Raw genomic sequence first — 17179 nt, 5'->3', positions numbered from 1 at the left:
CACTCTCCACGGAGGATCACAGGTCAGGCTGGAACCTGGAGAGTGCAAAGGGCTGTCAGTGTATCAGCGTGGACTCTCCCTTCCCCTCTTGTGACAGGAGTTTGTCTGGTCCCCACTGTCACCTCCAAAGTGAACAGCTGTTAATAATCATGGTCATGAGTCATGATGTCATGGCATAGAAAGATCCTGAGTTTTATACAATTAGATGTCTTTAAGTCTTGGTGGAAGGGAGCCCATATTTTTACAGGCTATAAGAGGAGTGAGAAAGGAAAGAGTTTATTGGAGGTGATGCCTGATGAGTGTAGGAAAGTCAGGAGGAGAAAGGCTTCAGGAATTGTCTAATGCTAATTTCTTTGCTGCTTTCTTGATTTTCACATTAAGATTAACCTGTTTATAGGGTGTGGTTGCTGTATAGGTAGACAAGATTAGGATCTGCAGTTAGCAGTGTAGAAGTACATTTTTTGTCTGCTTTATCTCAAAACCAATGTGTATTCTCTTTGAATTCATCAAAGGAAAGTTGCCCTCTTTTAAATAAGAAGTCATCGTCTTTATGACACTTTTGAGGGACTTGGTGTGGGCTTGTTGGTGACTGTGTTACCTTGCGCAGTTTACTTGACCACTTTGTGCCTTCTTTCCTCCTCTGGAAATGGAGGCTTGAGCAGGATCTAACTCGGAGTGTTATTGGGAGGATTAAATGAGAAAATCCAAGAGAAGCACTTAGAGCCGTACCTGCACGTGCTAGTCGTCCAATAGCGTCAGCCATTTTTTTGTTAACGATCTTTATGACGAACAACACCCCCGTGGAAAATTTTATACTCTGTAATAGGATTAATACAAGCATGGGGCAAAAATACTTTTCCAGTAATGTTCCACAGTCTTGTGCTGCATTTCTTGATTAAGAATTTTCATTTGATTGTTAGTAAGAAACCATTACCTAAGTAAAGATGAATCTAGTTTTAATAATATGGAAGAGTTTGGGGGAACTCTTGGGGAACAGGAAGCATTTTTCAGAAGGGGCTATAAAAAAGAGCTGTAAGATACACAGGGAAGGTACTTCAAGAGGAACACCTGTGTTTACATTTAGACTATGTTATCTGGTTTCTTCATCTCATGGGTGATGAATATTTACTCTGGATCAAGGTTTTAACCCAGAAGGGTCAGTGTTCTAGTTTGAGAATCCTTCCTTGTCTCTATATGTTCCTCAGTTTTATTGCTTGATTGTTTGAGTTACTCTGTCAACAAGAATCCGTTGAGCAGCTGTAGTGAGCTGGTCGCTCAGAGCAGTGGGGCACTCCGATGGAGAGGGAGACCTCGGGGAGCTGCGAGTCTAGTGGGCGGAAGACAGATAACGGCCAACCCGGCCAGCCAAGCCATGTGAGAGGCAGTGTGGTGAGAGGTGAAGAGTGAGCTTTGGGGCATACCGCCTGGGGTCGAGTCCCCAAGATACCACTCCTCAGTGGTGATGCTTAACTTCCTAAGTCTTTAGTTTTCTCTAAAATGGGGATGAGAGGGACGCCTGGGTGGCTCAGTCAGTTGAGCGTCTGCCTTCTGCTCAGGTCGTGATCCCAGGGTCCTGGGATCGAGTCCTGCATCAGGCTCCTTGCTCAGCGGGGAGCCTGCTTTTTCCCTTAGACTGCCGCTCCCCCTGCTAGTGCTCGCTCGCTCACTCTCTGACAAATAAATAAGATCTTAAAAAAATTGTTTAAATAATAAAATGGGGATGAGAACTGCACTACATAATTTGCAGAGAATACAAAATGTGTGAGATGAAAATGCGGGGCCCTTGTTTAAAAAGTGTTGAGAATGTCAAGATGAGACAGCAGAGCATTAAGCAGCCATGGGCTTTTCTAAGTGTGGGGCCCCGGGCAGCCGCACAGTTCCCACACATGCCCAGAAGCTGGCCTCGATGGGGACAATAAGAATACCTCCTTACAGGGATGTTAGGATGGTTCGGTTGGTCAGTAGCGAGGCCTGACGGAATCAACACTCAACATTAGCTGTTGTTTCTCTAGTACTTACTCTCATCATTAGGCAAAGCAAACTGTTAAGCAGCGGCATTTCCTTTTCTTTCTTTTTTTCTGGCGGGGGCGGGGCAGAGGGAGAGGGAGAGAGAATCTTAAGCAGCGTGGAGCCCCACGTGGGGCTTGATCTCAGGACCCTGAGACCATGACCTGAGCCAAAATCAACAGTCAGGCGCTCAACTGACTGAGCCACCCAGGTGCCCACGGCATTTATTTTTCATCACCATAGGAAGTGATATTCTGCTTAGAAAACCATGTCTCAGCTTCGGTTTGGGGTTGCATATCAAAACCAAGTGCAGTCCCCACTCTTAAAGCACAGTCTCCTGCTCCAGCATTCGTGAGAGCCAGGCGTGTATTTCCTATTGCCTCCTGAACTCAGGCCCCACAGTTGCCGATCTCCAGCACCCCTGCGAACTGTCCCACTCCCTGTACTTGGTGTAGTGAGTGCTTGCTTGTGCCGGGCTCAGTGCTCAGCTCCGGCGCTCGGGAGAGGGCCCCTGGCCTCGTGGAGCTACATTCTGGCAATTGCTCATCTTAGCTGGTGGGTCAGGAGGGTGCTGAGGCCAGCATGTTTAGAAGGCTCTCTGCTCTCTGCTCAGCCTTGCCGCCAGACCACCTCAGGAGGGATGCTCAGGTCTTGCCTGTTCTGGGCTGTGCGCCATCTCTGTTGTCACCCCTCCCCACAGGGCCGTTCCCTACACAGCCTTTTGCCACTAATTGCAATTTAAGATTCAGTTCCTGAGATTTCAGTTGCCTCTTGGACCCTGTCTTTTTTCTGGGGGGCGGGGGGGAGCCTTTTGTATCCTGTCCTTGCTTCCAGCTTTCAACTTACAACTAATTGTCTTGCCTGCTAGACTGTGGGCTCCATACATGGGCTCCATGCGGGCTGACCCTTCCTGAACCACTTTTGTGCATGCCAGATACTTACTTGGTAGTAAGTGCACAACTATTAGTTGAGAGAGTGGGGGGTTACAGATGGCCTCTTGCCCAGGAGGCAACCCAGCACATGGGCAGGGTTGGTCGCACTGTCTGGTGTCCCATGGAAGGGGATTCCTTACTCTACGTGCATAGGGCATCTTCATTTCTGATGTCCTGGTGTCCTTCTCTCCCACTGCTCAGTGAGCACATGGCCTGGCAGGGGGTGGGGACGCGGCAAGTGTTTGTGGAGTCTGGGAGACCAGATGGTTCTGACTACCTCAGTGCCTGCCATAGCGTCTGGTGTACAGCAGGCAATCCAGAAACACTGAATGGAATTGGATGGAAGTGAATGGCCTGGCACCTTCCCTGTCAGGTGTCTCTCCAACCCCACTGTCCATGCATACTTAATGTGAGCCTGCCACAGTGAGGGGCTTTGGACAGTCTGCTCATGTTTTCACTTTGGTGTTGCCTTCAGAAGGCCAGAAGCCAGATCTTTCTCGATGACTAGAGTTGGAACAGCCTTCACATAGGAGGCTCCGTCTATAAGGTGTATCTAAAATATGGGGCTCTTTTTCTGGAAAAAAATGAAGTGTTCTCTTATTAGTGGAATTTTCTGACTTTATTAATTATAAATAGTAATTTCCATGACAAACTCTGTATATCTTAAAGTCATTTTATGCTCCTGTTGCCAGATGCTATCAGATGAAGAACGTTTGGCTTCAGTCAGTGTTGAGGGAGGAAGGCCCTGGGTCTCACGAGGTTGCCGTCCTGCTGTCAGCTGGGGCTGCCCTCTCTGAAGCCTGGGGCTCCCGCTCCCAAGCTCGCTCACGTGGAGCTTAGCCGGCCTCCACCCCTCACTTGGCTGTTGGACCCGTGGCCTCAGTTCCTCACCACTTGAGGCTCTCTACTGGGCTGCTTACGAGTCCTCCAGCCATGGCGGCTAGCTTCCCCCAGAGCCGGTGATCCAAGGGAGAGAGAGAGCAAGAGACAGAAAGGACGCCACAGCGTCTTTTGTACCCTAATCTCAGAAATGACCTACTGGCACTTCGGTCTCATTATTGGTCACAGACCACCCCGCGCAAGCGAGGGTGGCTCCCACACCTGCTGTCGCGTCTGGCTGGGGGCAGAAGGAGTACATGTGAGGGCTGCCACCGGCTAAAGGGCCGCAAGGCCTTGAGTGTTCCCAGCAGGGGGACATCCTGGCTAGTGTGTGAGGGCCTGGTAGGAGCCCTGTTGATGCTTAATGAATGTAATATAGTTATGCATAATAGGATAATAAAAGAAATAAAAGTTAAGGTTTAAAAAAATCTAGGTGAGTTTTTTTTAAAAGATTTTATTTGAGAGAGAGAAAGAGAGCATGAGCGGGGGGGGGGGGCAGAGGGAGAGGGACAAGCAGACTCCCCACTGAGCAGGGAGCCCGACGCGGGGCTTGATTCCAGGACCCTGAGATCATGACCTGAACCAAAGTCAGACGCTTACCCAACTGAGCCACCTGGGTGCCCCTAGGTGAGCGATTTCATAATAACCAGTTTAAAAGTGTAAAGGTGAAGTCACTTTCAAGCTAAACTCTATATTGTATCCTGTGAGATGCCCCTTTTGGCTAATATGAATTAATTAATAACTGGATTTTGAAATTTTCTTTCAGGTGTGTTTTGATTGTGGTGCCAAGAATCCTAGCTGGGCAAGTGTAACCTATGGGGTGTTTCTTTGCATCGACTGCTCAGGGTCACACCGGTCACTCGGCGTTCACTTGAGTTTTATTCGGTAAGTGTGTCTTCTCTTACCATGGGTGGGAGTGATCCTGTTGTTTCACAGGTCTTTTTCCCCTTTATCCTTCATGTTTGCTTTGACGTCAAGTAGAATGAGAGGCTGGCTATGAGTTACAGAGATTTAAATCTTTATAATTAGGTGAACAGGGAAAATGAATTATTTTCTCTTCAGTTACTGTTCTGTAGAGCTCGGTGTCAGGGACCTGAGGCTGCGGTGCTGACAATGGAGTCTAGAATGGAGGATTTGAAACATTCTTCTTCTCCCTTTATCACCTTCTAATAACCGGCAGCTCAGAGGAATCTTACTGTGACACGCTCGTGATAGAAGGGGATCGGGGTGCTGTGGGTCCATCACACGCCCCATCAGGAGGAGAGCTGATGTAAAGGGCGAGAAGCCCTCCTTATAGCATGGGTATACATCCAGCCCAGTCCTGCAGCCCTGGCTCCCAGGGTCACTATCTCACAAAGCCTGAGTGGGTGATTTTTGTATGAATTTTAGTGGCAGTTTCAAATGCTTGTAGAAAGAAAGTCTTTCTTTTTTTATCTGCGGACGTGGGCTGCATTGGCTCCTTCTGGCAAGTATGTATCTTCTACTCAAAACAGTCTGGCAGCAGCCTTGATGGGTCTTTGGTGTGTACCCCCTTGAACACAGCCCTACAGTCCAGTGGGGGGGCCAAAGTGCCCTTGTGTGAAGTAAAATAAAAATAATAAAAGGATCCCTAGGAAGGCTCAGGACTTAGAAGCTGAGCAAGGCCTGCCCTTCAGCCCCCATGGGCCTTGGCCAGACCACGTTCTGCAGGGCACCCCTGAGCAGCCCTGGCTCAGATCTCCATTACTGCTGACCCCCCTCTAACCAGTTCATCTGTTCCCCTGCCGCTTCTTTTTCCAGGGAAGGAACCAACAGAGGCAGGCAGGCTCTTCGGAATTGTGGCGAGCAGTTTTATTTTATATTATGACTTAAGGAATATTGATACAATGTGATTACTATGAAGAGCATTAGTTCCGGGGACTCCTGGGTAGCTCAGTCGGTTAAGCGTCTGCCTTCGGCTCAGGTCATGATCCCAGGGTCCTGGGATCAAGCCCCCACATCAGGCTCCCTGCTCAGTGGGGAGTCTGCTTCTCCCTCTGCCTGCCACTCCCCTTGCTTATGCTTGCTCTCTCTCTCTGTCAAATAAATAAATAAAATCTTAAAAAAGAAAAGCATTAGTTCCTATAAGATAAAATCAGTTATAATTTTGATTGGGTATTTTATATGATGGCATAAAAACTGTGTAGTAAAAGTAATAGCTTAATTTTCTTTTTTAATATATTAACTTAAAAAAAACCTTTCCTGTTGTACTTTCGTGAGTTCTTTTTTCAGAAATCAGTTCGTAGAGGCATGATGGGCTAAATATTTATAGCTGTATAACTCCATAAGTAATTAATTAGAAAAGGGAGTTCTTTTGCATGTTCTTCCTGGTTTCAGAGTATCTATCCATTTCTTGTCTTTTCTTTTTTCTTTTAAAGATTTTTTAATTTTTTTATTTATTTGACAGAGAGAGAGACAGCGAGAGAGGGACCACAAGCAGGGGGAGAGGGAGAGGGAGAAGGAGAAGCAGGCTTCCCACGGAGCAGGGAGCCTGATGTGGGGCTTGATCCCAGGACCCTGGGATCATGACCTGAGCTGAAGCCAGATGCTTGACTGAGCCACCCAGGCGCCCTGTCTTTTCTTTTTTCTTAGACATGCTGGTCCCAGAATATTTTGAATACACTATCCTGTTCTTGTCTCTTTTTTTAAATGTTGACGTATTTACTTGCCAAGGCAAATTTCTTTTTAATGTCCTCCCCGCCCCCCCAACCCCTGACCAGCCCCCGATCAGTGGTTACCAGTGAACATAAGACAATTTATAATTGGCTGTCTTCCTTTGTTCTTCCTCTCTTCCTCTCAGCTGAATCCCGCCCATTATAATCTGGCCTTCCCTTTGCCTCACCACCAAAGCACACCTCCAGTTTAAACCATTCCAGGAAATCTGACGTGTTCCTGGGTGAGGGAAGGACCGACCGGAAGCCTAATGAGGCTAGACAGCAGAGTCTGCTTGGGCTGCTGCCGGTTTAATGACTAGTCTTTAAAAAGTCAGATAAATATAACCATGAATCACAATATTTATAAGTGATTCAAAAACAGTTGTTAAAAAATTCTGTATAACTGGAGGCCAGCAGTCTAGGAGTTGGGCAAGAGTAGGTCAAGGATGATAAGGGTAGGATTTTTGTTTTTGAGAGGTGGAGGTTTGCTGTTTAGACATTTTTTATTGGTTAAAACAATTACAAACATTAGCCCAGTGGGAAAAAAAATCCAAGCAGTCCCAAAGCTCATAAAGTAAGAAGTGAAAAGTCCTTCCTCTCAAATCCCTTTCTCCTCTTCTTCCTCTCTCCACCCCCAGCAGACACACACATACATACCCACACATACCCCCATGCTCACTGTTGTGCTCCCCAGGCATGAACAGATGGCTTGGGTGGAATGTTTATTTAAATGGAGATTTGGGTTTTTTTCAAGTCAACAGTTTTACAAAGGAAAAAATTTATGAACTGTTGCTTTTGCCAACCAACAGGGGAAAGGTGGGTTAGGCATCACAGAAATGGCCAACCACCACTTGGAGCAGAGTGGACGTAACTGGACTGGCCCCAGCCCACCGCGCCCTGGGGCTTGCCCTCTGCACCGTGCTCCTCTCCCTTCAGCTCTTTTCTTCTCAAGTTCACTGTTAAGTATTTCATGAGCTTATGAAAGGTGAATGGAATCTAGTCCTCCCTGCAGTGGGCTGGGGGTGGGCAGGGACAGGCTGAAATAGAGCATGAACAAGAGGACAGACTGTCAGGTGCCACCCAGGACACGGAAACAGTACCGCATCTACTTCTGAGGAAGATTAGTCCAAATTGAAGGAGGAGGTAACTTACACTTGCAATCAACCTCAAAGTTTCGGTGAGATTTTGATAATGGAAACAAGGCAGGGAAAAGGAGGTCAGCACTCAGACTTTAAGGAAAGGTACGTACAGAGGCTGGAAAAAGGGACATGTGTAGTAGCTCGTTTTTATATGCGTAGGAAAATGAGGTGATAAAGGATTCCAAGGGCGAAGATTTGGCTGACATTGGGAAGGGTCTTGACTGCCAGGCCGGAGCCTGTCCTAACTGCTGAGGCGTTGAAGGGTGCACACGGGCAGTCTGCTCTGGGCCCCAGGCGCAGCAGGTGCCCAGAGACACTGGCCTGGCAGTGCGGGGTGGGCGTTAGGAGAGAGGGCGCTGCAGCCGGCTGCTGGGGGCCCGAGTCCTGGCACCATCCTCGACTGCCTCTCCTTGTCTCATTTCCTTCCCTTGAAGGAAGGGCCGGGTTGTCTGGTGCCTGCCCAGTGGATGCGAGCGGAGAAGGTCTTGTGATGTGAGTGTAGGAAGGCAACACCTCCCATGGCCTTCTATCGAGCAGTCAGGCCAGTTACAAACAGCTGCCTGCCTGGAAGCTGTTCCCGGGCTTGTCTGCGAGGAAACGTCTAGATTAACTGTGATAAATGGGTAAAATTCCATTTAAAACTTTTCTTTCTTTTTTTTAGATTTTATTTATTTATTTGAGAGAGAGAGACAGATAGTGAGAGAGAGCACAAGTGGGGAGGAGAGGGAGAAGCAGGCTCCCTGCAGAGCAAGGAGCCTGATGTGGGACTCCATCCCAGGACCCCAGGATCATGACCTGAGCTGAAGGCAGACACTTAACCAACTGAGCCACCCAGGTGCCCCTAAAACTTTTCATTGCATGATAACTCTGTCATGTTTATTTGGTGAGATTCCTTCTGATTTCTAAAATCTAAATGTTCTACTTAACGAAAAAATACTGACTTTGGCAGCCACTAGTGAAGCTAATTCATGCAGGGTTTTTTTTAAGATTATTTATTTGAGACAGAGAGAGCAAGTGAGCACGAGGTGGGGAGGGGCAGAGGGAGAAGCAGAGTGAGAGCAGGGAGACTGATGTAGGGCTCGATCCCAGGACCCTGAGATCTTGCCCTGAGCCACGCAGGTGTCCCTAATTCATGCACCGTTAAGGAGGTCCTGTCTTGACTCATAAGGATTGTAGAGGTCATGGGAAACCTGTTTTCTCATTTACCTAGTTGGTTAACTAGAGCTACTTTGTTAAAAGGACACTAATTCTTCAACTTTTCTTACTTCCTCTGCTTTACGTTTTGCTTAGCATTGTCACAGACTATTTATTACCTTTCACACATGTCTTAATCTAAATTAAAGGTAAGAAATGACCTAGAGTAAGTCACCTCCTCGTGTCGGGCACTCATGAGCAATGAAGTTTCCTCTTAAGATTGACTATTGTCACAGTCCACTAGCATCAAAACCTTTTATTTTGAAAGTCCAGTGTAATGAGAGAGAATCCCTGGCAGGCCAGGTCAGGAACAATTAGTTTCAATCTTCGTTTCTAAGGAGCATGTAGAGAAATATTTGGCTTTATTTATTTATTTTTTTTTTTAAGATTGTTTAAGACCAAAAGTTGTAAGGCTGAATAGCCAACCCAAGGACTTGCAGCCCCAGTTTTAGGACATAATTAAGGCAGCCCAAATTCAGATACCCGTTATGTGCCTATGGTAGGAGTGTGGCAAAAAAATATGGGACATCCCTGTCCTCTGGAGCTTGCTGCTTCTGACACAGCGTGACGGGGTTAACATGGTCATGGTGATGGTGATGCAGAGAATTTTAGCCATATGGGATTTACCGTGAGCCAGGCACTTTCTAGATATTAGCTTATTTGATTCCTACAAGAATGAAATAGATCATATTATAATGATCACTGCTTTGCACATGAGGAAAGTAGGCGCAGAGAAGTTCAGTAAGCCACTCTAAAGTCATACAGCGAGTCGTGGCAGAGGTGAGATTTGTTGTCTCTCAGTTGGTCTCCAGAGACTGTGCTGGTAACTGCCACCCTATGACAGAATGGGATGGGGCTGGTGTCCGACTCGGACTGAGGGAGAGCCATGGAAACGGGACTGAGCAAGATCTTATCAGAAAAAGGATTTCAGAACAGGGTATGTAATTTAGTCACATTGCTTGGTCCTCAAGTTCTTCAAGATTTTATTCTTGTTTTTGGGAAATCTGTTGCTTATAAAGGGTGGATTAAATAAAGAGTGGATTAAATTTTACTTTTTATGTATTGCTGCGAAGTGGATTTGTCCTATGGATGTGTGATAATATGTATTAGTATTATTATTAACCTTAAAGTAGCTATTGGCTTCAAAATAACATTGTAACATTTACAAAGGTTAAGCAATACAAAGAGGCCTAGAAATTAGTACACAGAGGCGCAGCATAAAAGAACTTTCGGAATCTGAAACCTCTTTCTACCTTCCTATTTTGTAGAGGGTACTCTACCTATACCCATTAAAAAATGTCCACATTCTTTTACAGTTAGTGTGGGACAAGCTGTTCTTGAATACGGGACAGCCTTGCTTTTTGCTCATACCTATGGATTTGATATAAAGACTTCTAACATAGTTGTACTATCATATCTTGCTTTACAGTGATCACTCGGAGAACTTTTATTGTTGAGAAATACAGTTACTGCCTTTCCCTTGCCCTGATCTGGTCTCAGATTACAGATAAGTAGGGCATAAGGTGTGGTCGGGGAGAAGACACTTGGAGTTTTCCCTTTAAGAGCACTAAATCCTGAGTTTTCTCCCCTCCCTGATGGTGGTGACGTTGGGTTCCATCCGACAATAAGCTGTGAGCATCCCGGAGGCTCCCATTAGGTGTCACGCTGGACAAATGGATAGCTGATCTGAAAAACTCAAGCAGAGACACGTTACCGATGTTTAGATCAGAAGCCACTGAGGATGCGAGGCGAGGAGTCAGAGTGGTTCCGGCATCCCCGGGAAGCTTGTCATGTCCCTGCGCCCTAGAAGAGAAGCTGGCTGGAGTCCGGGCAGCACAAGGTGCTGCGGGCCTGGCCTGACCTGCCTGTGGTCAGGCATGGAGGGGAGCGGGCAGCCGGCCCACCGGACACTTGGCCACTGGGAAGGACGAGGGGGGCCGGAGCTGCCGGCACAGCTGTCACACGCCCTGCAGGCCCAGCGTCCCGTGTCACTGTTAACACAAGCCTAGAAGTCTTCAGGATCCTGAAAATCACAGAACTCTTGTTTTCCAAAGTGTAGTGGCTTGATTCTGGGGGAAAGATGTGTTAACGTTAGCGAATATTCTTTCCATTTAGATCTACAGAGCTGGATGCTAACTGGTCTTGGTTTCAGCTGCGATGCATGCAGGTTGGAGGAAATGCTAACGCAGTAAGTTCACCTCAGATGTGCTGTTTCCCTTCTTGCATAAATACGTGTTAGACTAGGAAAGAAGCTCGGTGTTTGCATGTATGAGCTTGGGGGGGCCCTATCCGATAGTAAAGGCTGGAAGGGCGTGGCAGTGGATGGCCCTGGTGACTTGTTTATCCCGAAATCTGTGAAATACCCTGTCCACACAAAGCTCTGGGCTAGGTGTGGGGATATAGTGACGAACAAGACAAATGAGATCCCCATTCCTAACTTAGTAATTTCTGGGTAAAAAAATAACTTTTTAAGTGTCCAATTAGCTTAGTTTTACAAGAGCAGATTTCCCTAACCCCTCTTACAAACCTAAATAAGGATCCTCAAATATGTAAAACTTCATTTACAAATTTCAGTATATCTGATTAATCAAATTGGGTTGCTCATACAGGTTTTTAGAACACCTGGCTGAATTAAGATATGAATTCTGTAATTCATGTCTGTATATATGGACCCTCATGAGGTGGTTGAACACAGTTTCCTCTAAGTGTATAAGCATTTGTTTTACCGCTTTGCTTATGCTGCGGTTTCTGTTCATGAAGAGATAGTTCTGGGCAAGGTGAAGGTCAGCATAGCTCCACTAATTGGAATAACCAATTCCAATTAGTGGAATTCCAACTGAAATGAATTTCTCATGAACTAAAAGTAGTCCAGAGTGGAAAGTGTCCCCTAAAGTAACAACCCAGAATGACAGAGGTGCTTTAATGGAGGAACGAAGGGCCAGCGATTTTATTTTGTAACGCGAGTCTCATGTCCAGTTTTACTGAAATACTAATGTTGCGTGTGTGGAAGGCATTCCTTTTACAAGAAGAGGTTTATATTAAATTGTGTGGTTTATTTTATTTTATTTTATTTTAAAGATTTTGTTTATTTATTTGACAGAGAGAGACACAGCGAGAGAGAGAGAACAAGCAGGGGGAGAGGGAGAGGGAGAAGCAGGCTTCCCATGGAGCAGGGAGCCCGATGCGGGGCTCGATCCCAGGACCCTGGGATCATGACCTGAGCTGAAGGCAGACGCTTAATGACTGAGCCACCAGGCGCCCCTAAATTGTGTGGTTTAAATTATTTTTGTAAAATATGTGGTTTAATTTTGTTTTCACTAGTATTTTCTAGTGTATTTCTAGCATATTGATATAATAGTATTTTCCTTCACAACATGAAGCAATGTTTTCGGTTGCGTTAGATTTAATGCAGTATTACTCTAATTCGTGTGTTTTCCTCTGTAGTCTTCCTTTTTCCATCAACACGGCTGTGCCACCAGCGACACCAAGGCCAAGTACAACAGCCGCGCTGCTCAGCTCTATCGGGAGAGGATCAAGTCGCTGGCCTCCCAGGCAACGCGGAAGCACGGCACTGACGTAAGGCGCTGGAGGGTTGGATCGTCTCCTTCAGATGAACAGATGAACATTTGTTTCAGTAGAAGAAGTGGTTTTAACCACTCCGGACAGTAAAACCTTCTAACAGGATTCTCTTGCAAGGAAACAACCTGTAGCTGCTTCTCATTGTTCGTGGAAGTTACGCTCTGTGAGGTTGCTGTGAGCCCTGAATTTGGAAATGCTGAAGCATCACTCCTAGGGGAAATAGAGGGCTAGGTTCCTACGAGCTTCTGGTCACGACGTTTCCATCAACAGAGCAATACATAACCTTATTTTACATGGGCTTCTGCTTAAGGACACCTTATTGAATATATTATATAATTAATTATATAATACTTAATAGCATGTGGATATAATAATATTTAATAGATAATATACACAATTTAATATATTACTAATATATAATTATTGACTCTGACATTGAACTCACTGCCCACAGCACTATATATGACTTACACCTGAATGAAGCTTACCTAACACTGTATTTTTTCTATAAGGCACATCACAACCTCTATGTGCTTAGGAGCCCTAGGTAGGACTTCAGCACTAGGCTTAGGGCCCATTTTAAACAGTGAAAACACCAACAAAGCACAAAAATGTGAAAAATGTGGCTCTAAATAGGCCACGAAAAGGACACTTGTTTACAGTGTGAGAGCTAATGTGAGAAGCCAGAGCATCACCTTGTTCGATCTCAGCTGGGAACGTGTACCTTGGGTGGCTCAAATTCTTTGCTGATCTGCACATGTCTGTGAAGGACCGCAGAAGGGTCTCAAGTACCGATTTGGGGGTCACAAGTAAATTGTGGCAAGTAGGTGGATATGCAAATATGGAAACCACTGTTAATGAGGATTGACCGTACTTTGGAACCTGCACTTAGAAATTAAGTCCTCGATCTTTCCTTTTCAGGAACAGCTTGTGAATCTGGTACTTGACATCCTTAAGGTTTGGACGCAAAAGTGACTGGATTGATACATTACTAAAATGTGCTCAGGGGCCCTGCATAGGCCTGTTACTGACAGTATAATAGTGGAAAGTACTGATCTTTAGCAAACAGATCTAGAAAGGGAGTGAGACACTTAAATAAAACCCGTTAGGGCGCCTGGGTGGCTCAGTTGGCTGAGCGACTGCCTTCGGCTCAGGTCATGATCCTGGAGTCCCGGGATCGAGTCCCACATCAGGCTCCCTGCTCGGCAGGGAGTCTGCTTCTCCCTCTGACCCTCACCCCTCTCATGCTCTCTCTCTCTCTATCTCATTCTCTCTCTCAAATAAATAAATAAAATCTTTAAAAAAAAAAAAAAAAACCGTTAAAGCCAGGTGAAGGGCTAACCAGAGCTTTGTGTTTTTGTTCTAGCTCTGGCTGGATAGCTGTGTGGTTCCACCTTTGACCCCTCCACCGAAAGAGGAAGATTTTTTTGCCTCTCATGCTTCTCCTGAGGTACGTATTATGCTTTATACAATTTTAAAGTATGCTTACTCTTACATTCCTAAAGGGCATATATTTAAATGTTTCACTTAGGAGACAGGCTAAGTTTCTGTAACAAACAACCCTGAAATACAGTCTCTTAAACAAGATAGAAATGAATTTCCATCAGCGGTTCCGAAGTTGGCTGTCCGGGGTTGACCGAGGGAGGGATTTATTTAGCTCTTCTCCACATGTTGGCTTCCGTCTCATGGTCCAAAGTGTCTGCTCCAGCTCATGACCTTTCACAGCAATGGAAAGGGGGCAAGCATCTAGGAAAGCAAGTGCCCCATCCTTTTACTAAAAAAAATGTAGAGGTGGTGCACATCACTTGTGCTCACATCCTAGTAGCCAGAATTTAGTTGTACATAGATACCTAGCTGCCAGGGAGGCTGAGAAGTTATTACTAGTAGTCTGCCACAGTTCATCTGAGAACTATGGACCTGACAAAGAATGAAGACTTTTTCTTTTTTAAATATTTAATTAAGAGCATGCCAGCGGAGGTGGGGGGCAGAGGGAGAGAGAGAATCTCAAGCAGACTCCCCACTGAGCGTGGAGCCGGATGCAGGGCTCAATCCCACATGACCTGAGTCAAAATCAAGAGTCGGACACTTAACTGACTGAGCCAGCCAGGCGCCCTTAAACCTAAATTTTTTTTTTTTTTTTAAAGATTTTATTTATTTATTCATGAGAGACAGAGGGAGAGAGAAGCAGAGGGAGAAGCAGGCTCCCAAGGAGCAGGGAGCCCGATGCGGGACTTGATCCCAGGACCCTGGGATCATGACCTGAGCCAAAGGCAGACGCTTAACCGTCTGAGCCACCCAGGCGCCCCCTAAGCCTAAATTTTAATAGGGGTTTGAATCTCATTGTCCCAGTTTAGCTGTGTACATCGAGGGTATCTGAGGGCTATTGTAAGAATGAAGTCAGGGGGTGCCTGAGTGGCTCGGTCAGTTAAGTATCTGAGTCTTGATCTCAGCTCAGGTCTTGGTCTCAGGATTGTGAGTTCAATCCCTGCGTTGGGCTCCCTACTTAAATAAAAGAATGAAGTCAGTACTGATGCAAGGAATTAGGAGCTGGCACAGAGTGAGCCTCCAGTAAAAGCGGCCAGAACCATGGTCTTCATTGTTGTGGTCTGATAGGAGCAACAATAATCATCCCCAAATCACTAAGATTAGGGAACATAAGGCCTCCACAGCCTAAAATATTTCTTGAGTGGTCCTTTAGGGAAATGTGTGCAGACCCCTGGCTTAGAGCCTCAGGTGTCTGTTTGCTGCCCTCCCTCCTCCCAGTCCCACTGGGAAGGGGGCACGTTTGCTTAACTGCTGTACAACCCATTCTTTAACCAATTTTCAAGTACAGACATGAAATTGCTGTCCCTTGATTTTTTTGTTATTATAATGTGCACATACATGTTCATTGACATAGTACTTACAAGAAGTAGTTATCAACAAAGAAGGGAACAGAAAACAAAAGAAAAGATGAGGTATTCTGTCACAGTCTGCACCTCTTGTTTAATATGCAACAAGGTCTAGAATATCCACAGGTAGTAGCTGGGAAGTGTTAGGAATAGAAACAACAGGCTAAAAGGAGGAGAGAGAGGAACAGTTTGATGTGGACGAGTGTTAGAATTAGTATTTTTTTTTTTTTTTTTTAAGATTTTTATTTATTTGACAGAGAGAGACACAGCGAGAGAGGGAACACAAGCAGGGGGAGTGGAGAGGGAGAAGCAGGCCTCCTGCCGAGCAGGGAGCCCGATGCGGGGCTCGATCCCAGGACCCTGAGACCATGACCTGAGCCGAAGGCAGACGCTTAACGACTGAGCCACCCAGGCACCCCTAGAATTAGTATTAATATGAACTCACGTTGTTTTAGTGAGTCTCTGTAACACACACTTGCAGACACACGGTGGAGCACCGATGACGTATGTGTATGTGTCCCTGGGTGAGCACCAAGAGGAACCAGGGCTGCCTGTGGAGAAATGGCAGATTCTAGGCCTGGGGCTGCTGGGGCAGCTGAGCCTGGAGCATCCTGTAGCGCTGGCAGAGGGGCTGGCAGATAGAGGAGGGCTGCCTAAAGGACTCGGAAACCAACCGGAAAGAGTTCCCAATGGTCAAAGCTGGAACAATTTCAATAGCGAAATAATGACCATAACCCAAAGAATAAAATAAATATCCATGAGTCTACACTAATATAAATAGATGATTGAATAAATAAATGAAGAGAAGGGACGATCTTCCTTAAAGAGAAATTCAATCATGTATATAGAGAGAACTCTGCCCTTCAGGAGGTGGAGCTTCACCCCCTCCCCTTGAGTGCAGACCAAACTTGGTGACTCGTTTCCCAAGACTAGAGGATGGGAAAGGGGAAAATGGTAATTTTACTGCAGAAAAGCCTGGTAGGCACCACCTGATTCATCAATGATTTGGTGACCATAATTGAAGTATAATTAACACAGTGTTATATTAGTTTCAGGTATACAGTATAAAGATTCAACAACTCTGTACAATACCTGGTGCTCATCAAGATAAGTGTGCTCCTGGGGCACCTGGGTGATTTAGTCAGTTAAGTGTCCGACTCTTAATTTCGGCTCAAGTCATGATCTCATGTGTCGTGAGATTGAGCCCTGCATCAGGCGCCACACTCAGCAGGGAGGCTGCTTGAGGTTCTCTCTGTTTCTCTCTCTCCCTCTGCCCCTCCTCCCACATGTGCACTCTCTCTCTCTCTCAAATAAATCTTAAAAAAAAAAAAAAAAGAATAAGCATGTTTTAATATTATCTTTTCTTCCCGTTAATCCAGGTACTTAGAAGGTGACTATTAAATTATTAGCTTTTCCCCTGCTTTGACTTTCTTGTGACTTTTCTTGCTTTGCTTACTGATGACTTTTTCACCTTGCTGCAGGCGAGCGGCACAGGATGGGCATCAGCACAACCAGAAGCATCTTCTTTGCCACCAAGGAATGTGGAAACCACTCCAGCTAATAATGAAGGTAGTCTTCAGAATTGTCCTGTAATGTTCTGCTTTGGTTCAATGGCACGCTACGAAACTATTAGAAAATAAGATCCGTCGGGCGCCTGGGTGGTGCAGTCAGTTGAACGTCTGACTCTTTTTTTTTTTTTTTAAAGATTTTATGTATTTATTTGAGAGCGAGAGCACAAGAGGGGGGAACGGGACAGGGAGAAGCAGACTCCCCGCTGAGCGGGGAGCCCGATGCGGGACTCAATCCCGGGACTCCAGGATCATGACCTGAGCCGAAGGCGGTCGCCTAACCAGCTGAGCCACCCAGGCACCCGAGCGTCTGACTCT

At 45.9% G+C, this 17179-nt stretch overlaps 1 protein-coding gene across 1 annotated transcript in view; it reads left to right on the top strand.

The window, feature by feature from the left end:
* The window catches only part of ARFGAP3 (ARF GTPase activating protein 3), a 37793-nt gene that overhangs the window by 1044 nt on the left and 19570 nt on the right, over nt 1-17179 (top strand). The window contains exons 2-6 of the mRNA XM_081819013.1: nt 4585-4703; nt 10939-11011; nt 12268-12399; nt 13769-13852; nt 16775-16931. Coding sequence (XP_081675139.1) covers nt 4585-4703; nt 10939-11011; nt 12268-12399; nt 13769-13852; nt 16775-16931 — 565 coding nt within the window. The remainder of the gene's footprint in view (nt 1-4584; nt 4704-10938; nt 11012-12267; nt 12400-13768; nt 13853-16774; nt 16932-17179) is intronic.

This window comes from Leptonychotes weddellii, chromosome 5 (genome assembly GCF_054177405.1).
Source record: "Leptonychotes weddellii isolate Sample4059 chromosome 5, ASM5417740v2, whole genome shotgun sequence".
In the NCBI taxonomy this organism is placed as follows: Eukaryota; Metazoa; Chordata; class Mammalia; order Carnivora; family Phocidae; genus Leptonychotes; species Leptonychotes weddellii.
The sequence above is the reverse complement of the archived record's forward strand: the minus strand, read 5'-3'. Positions and strand labels throughout refer to the sequence as shown.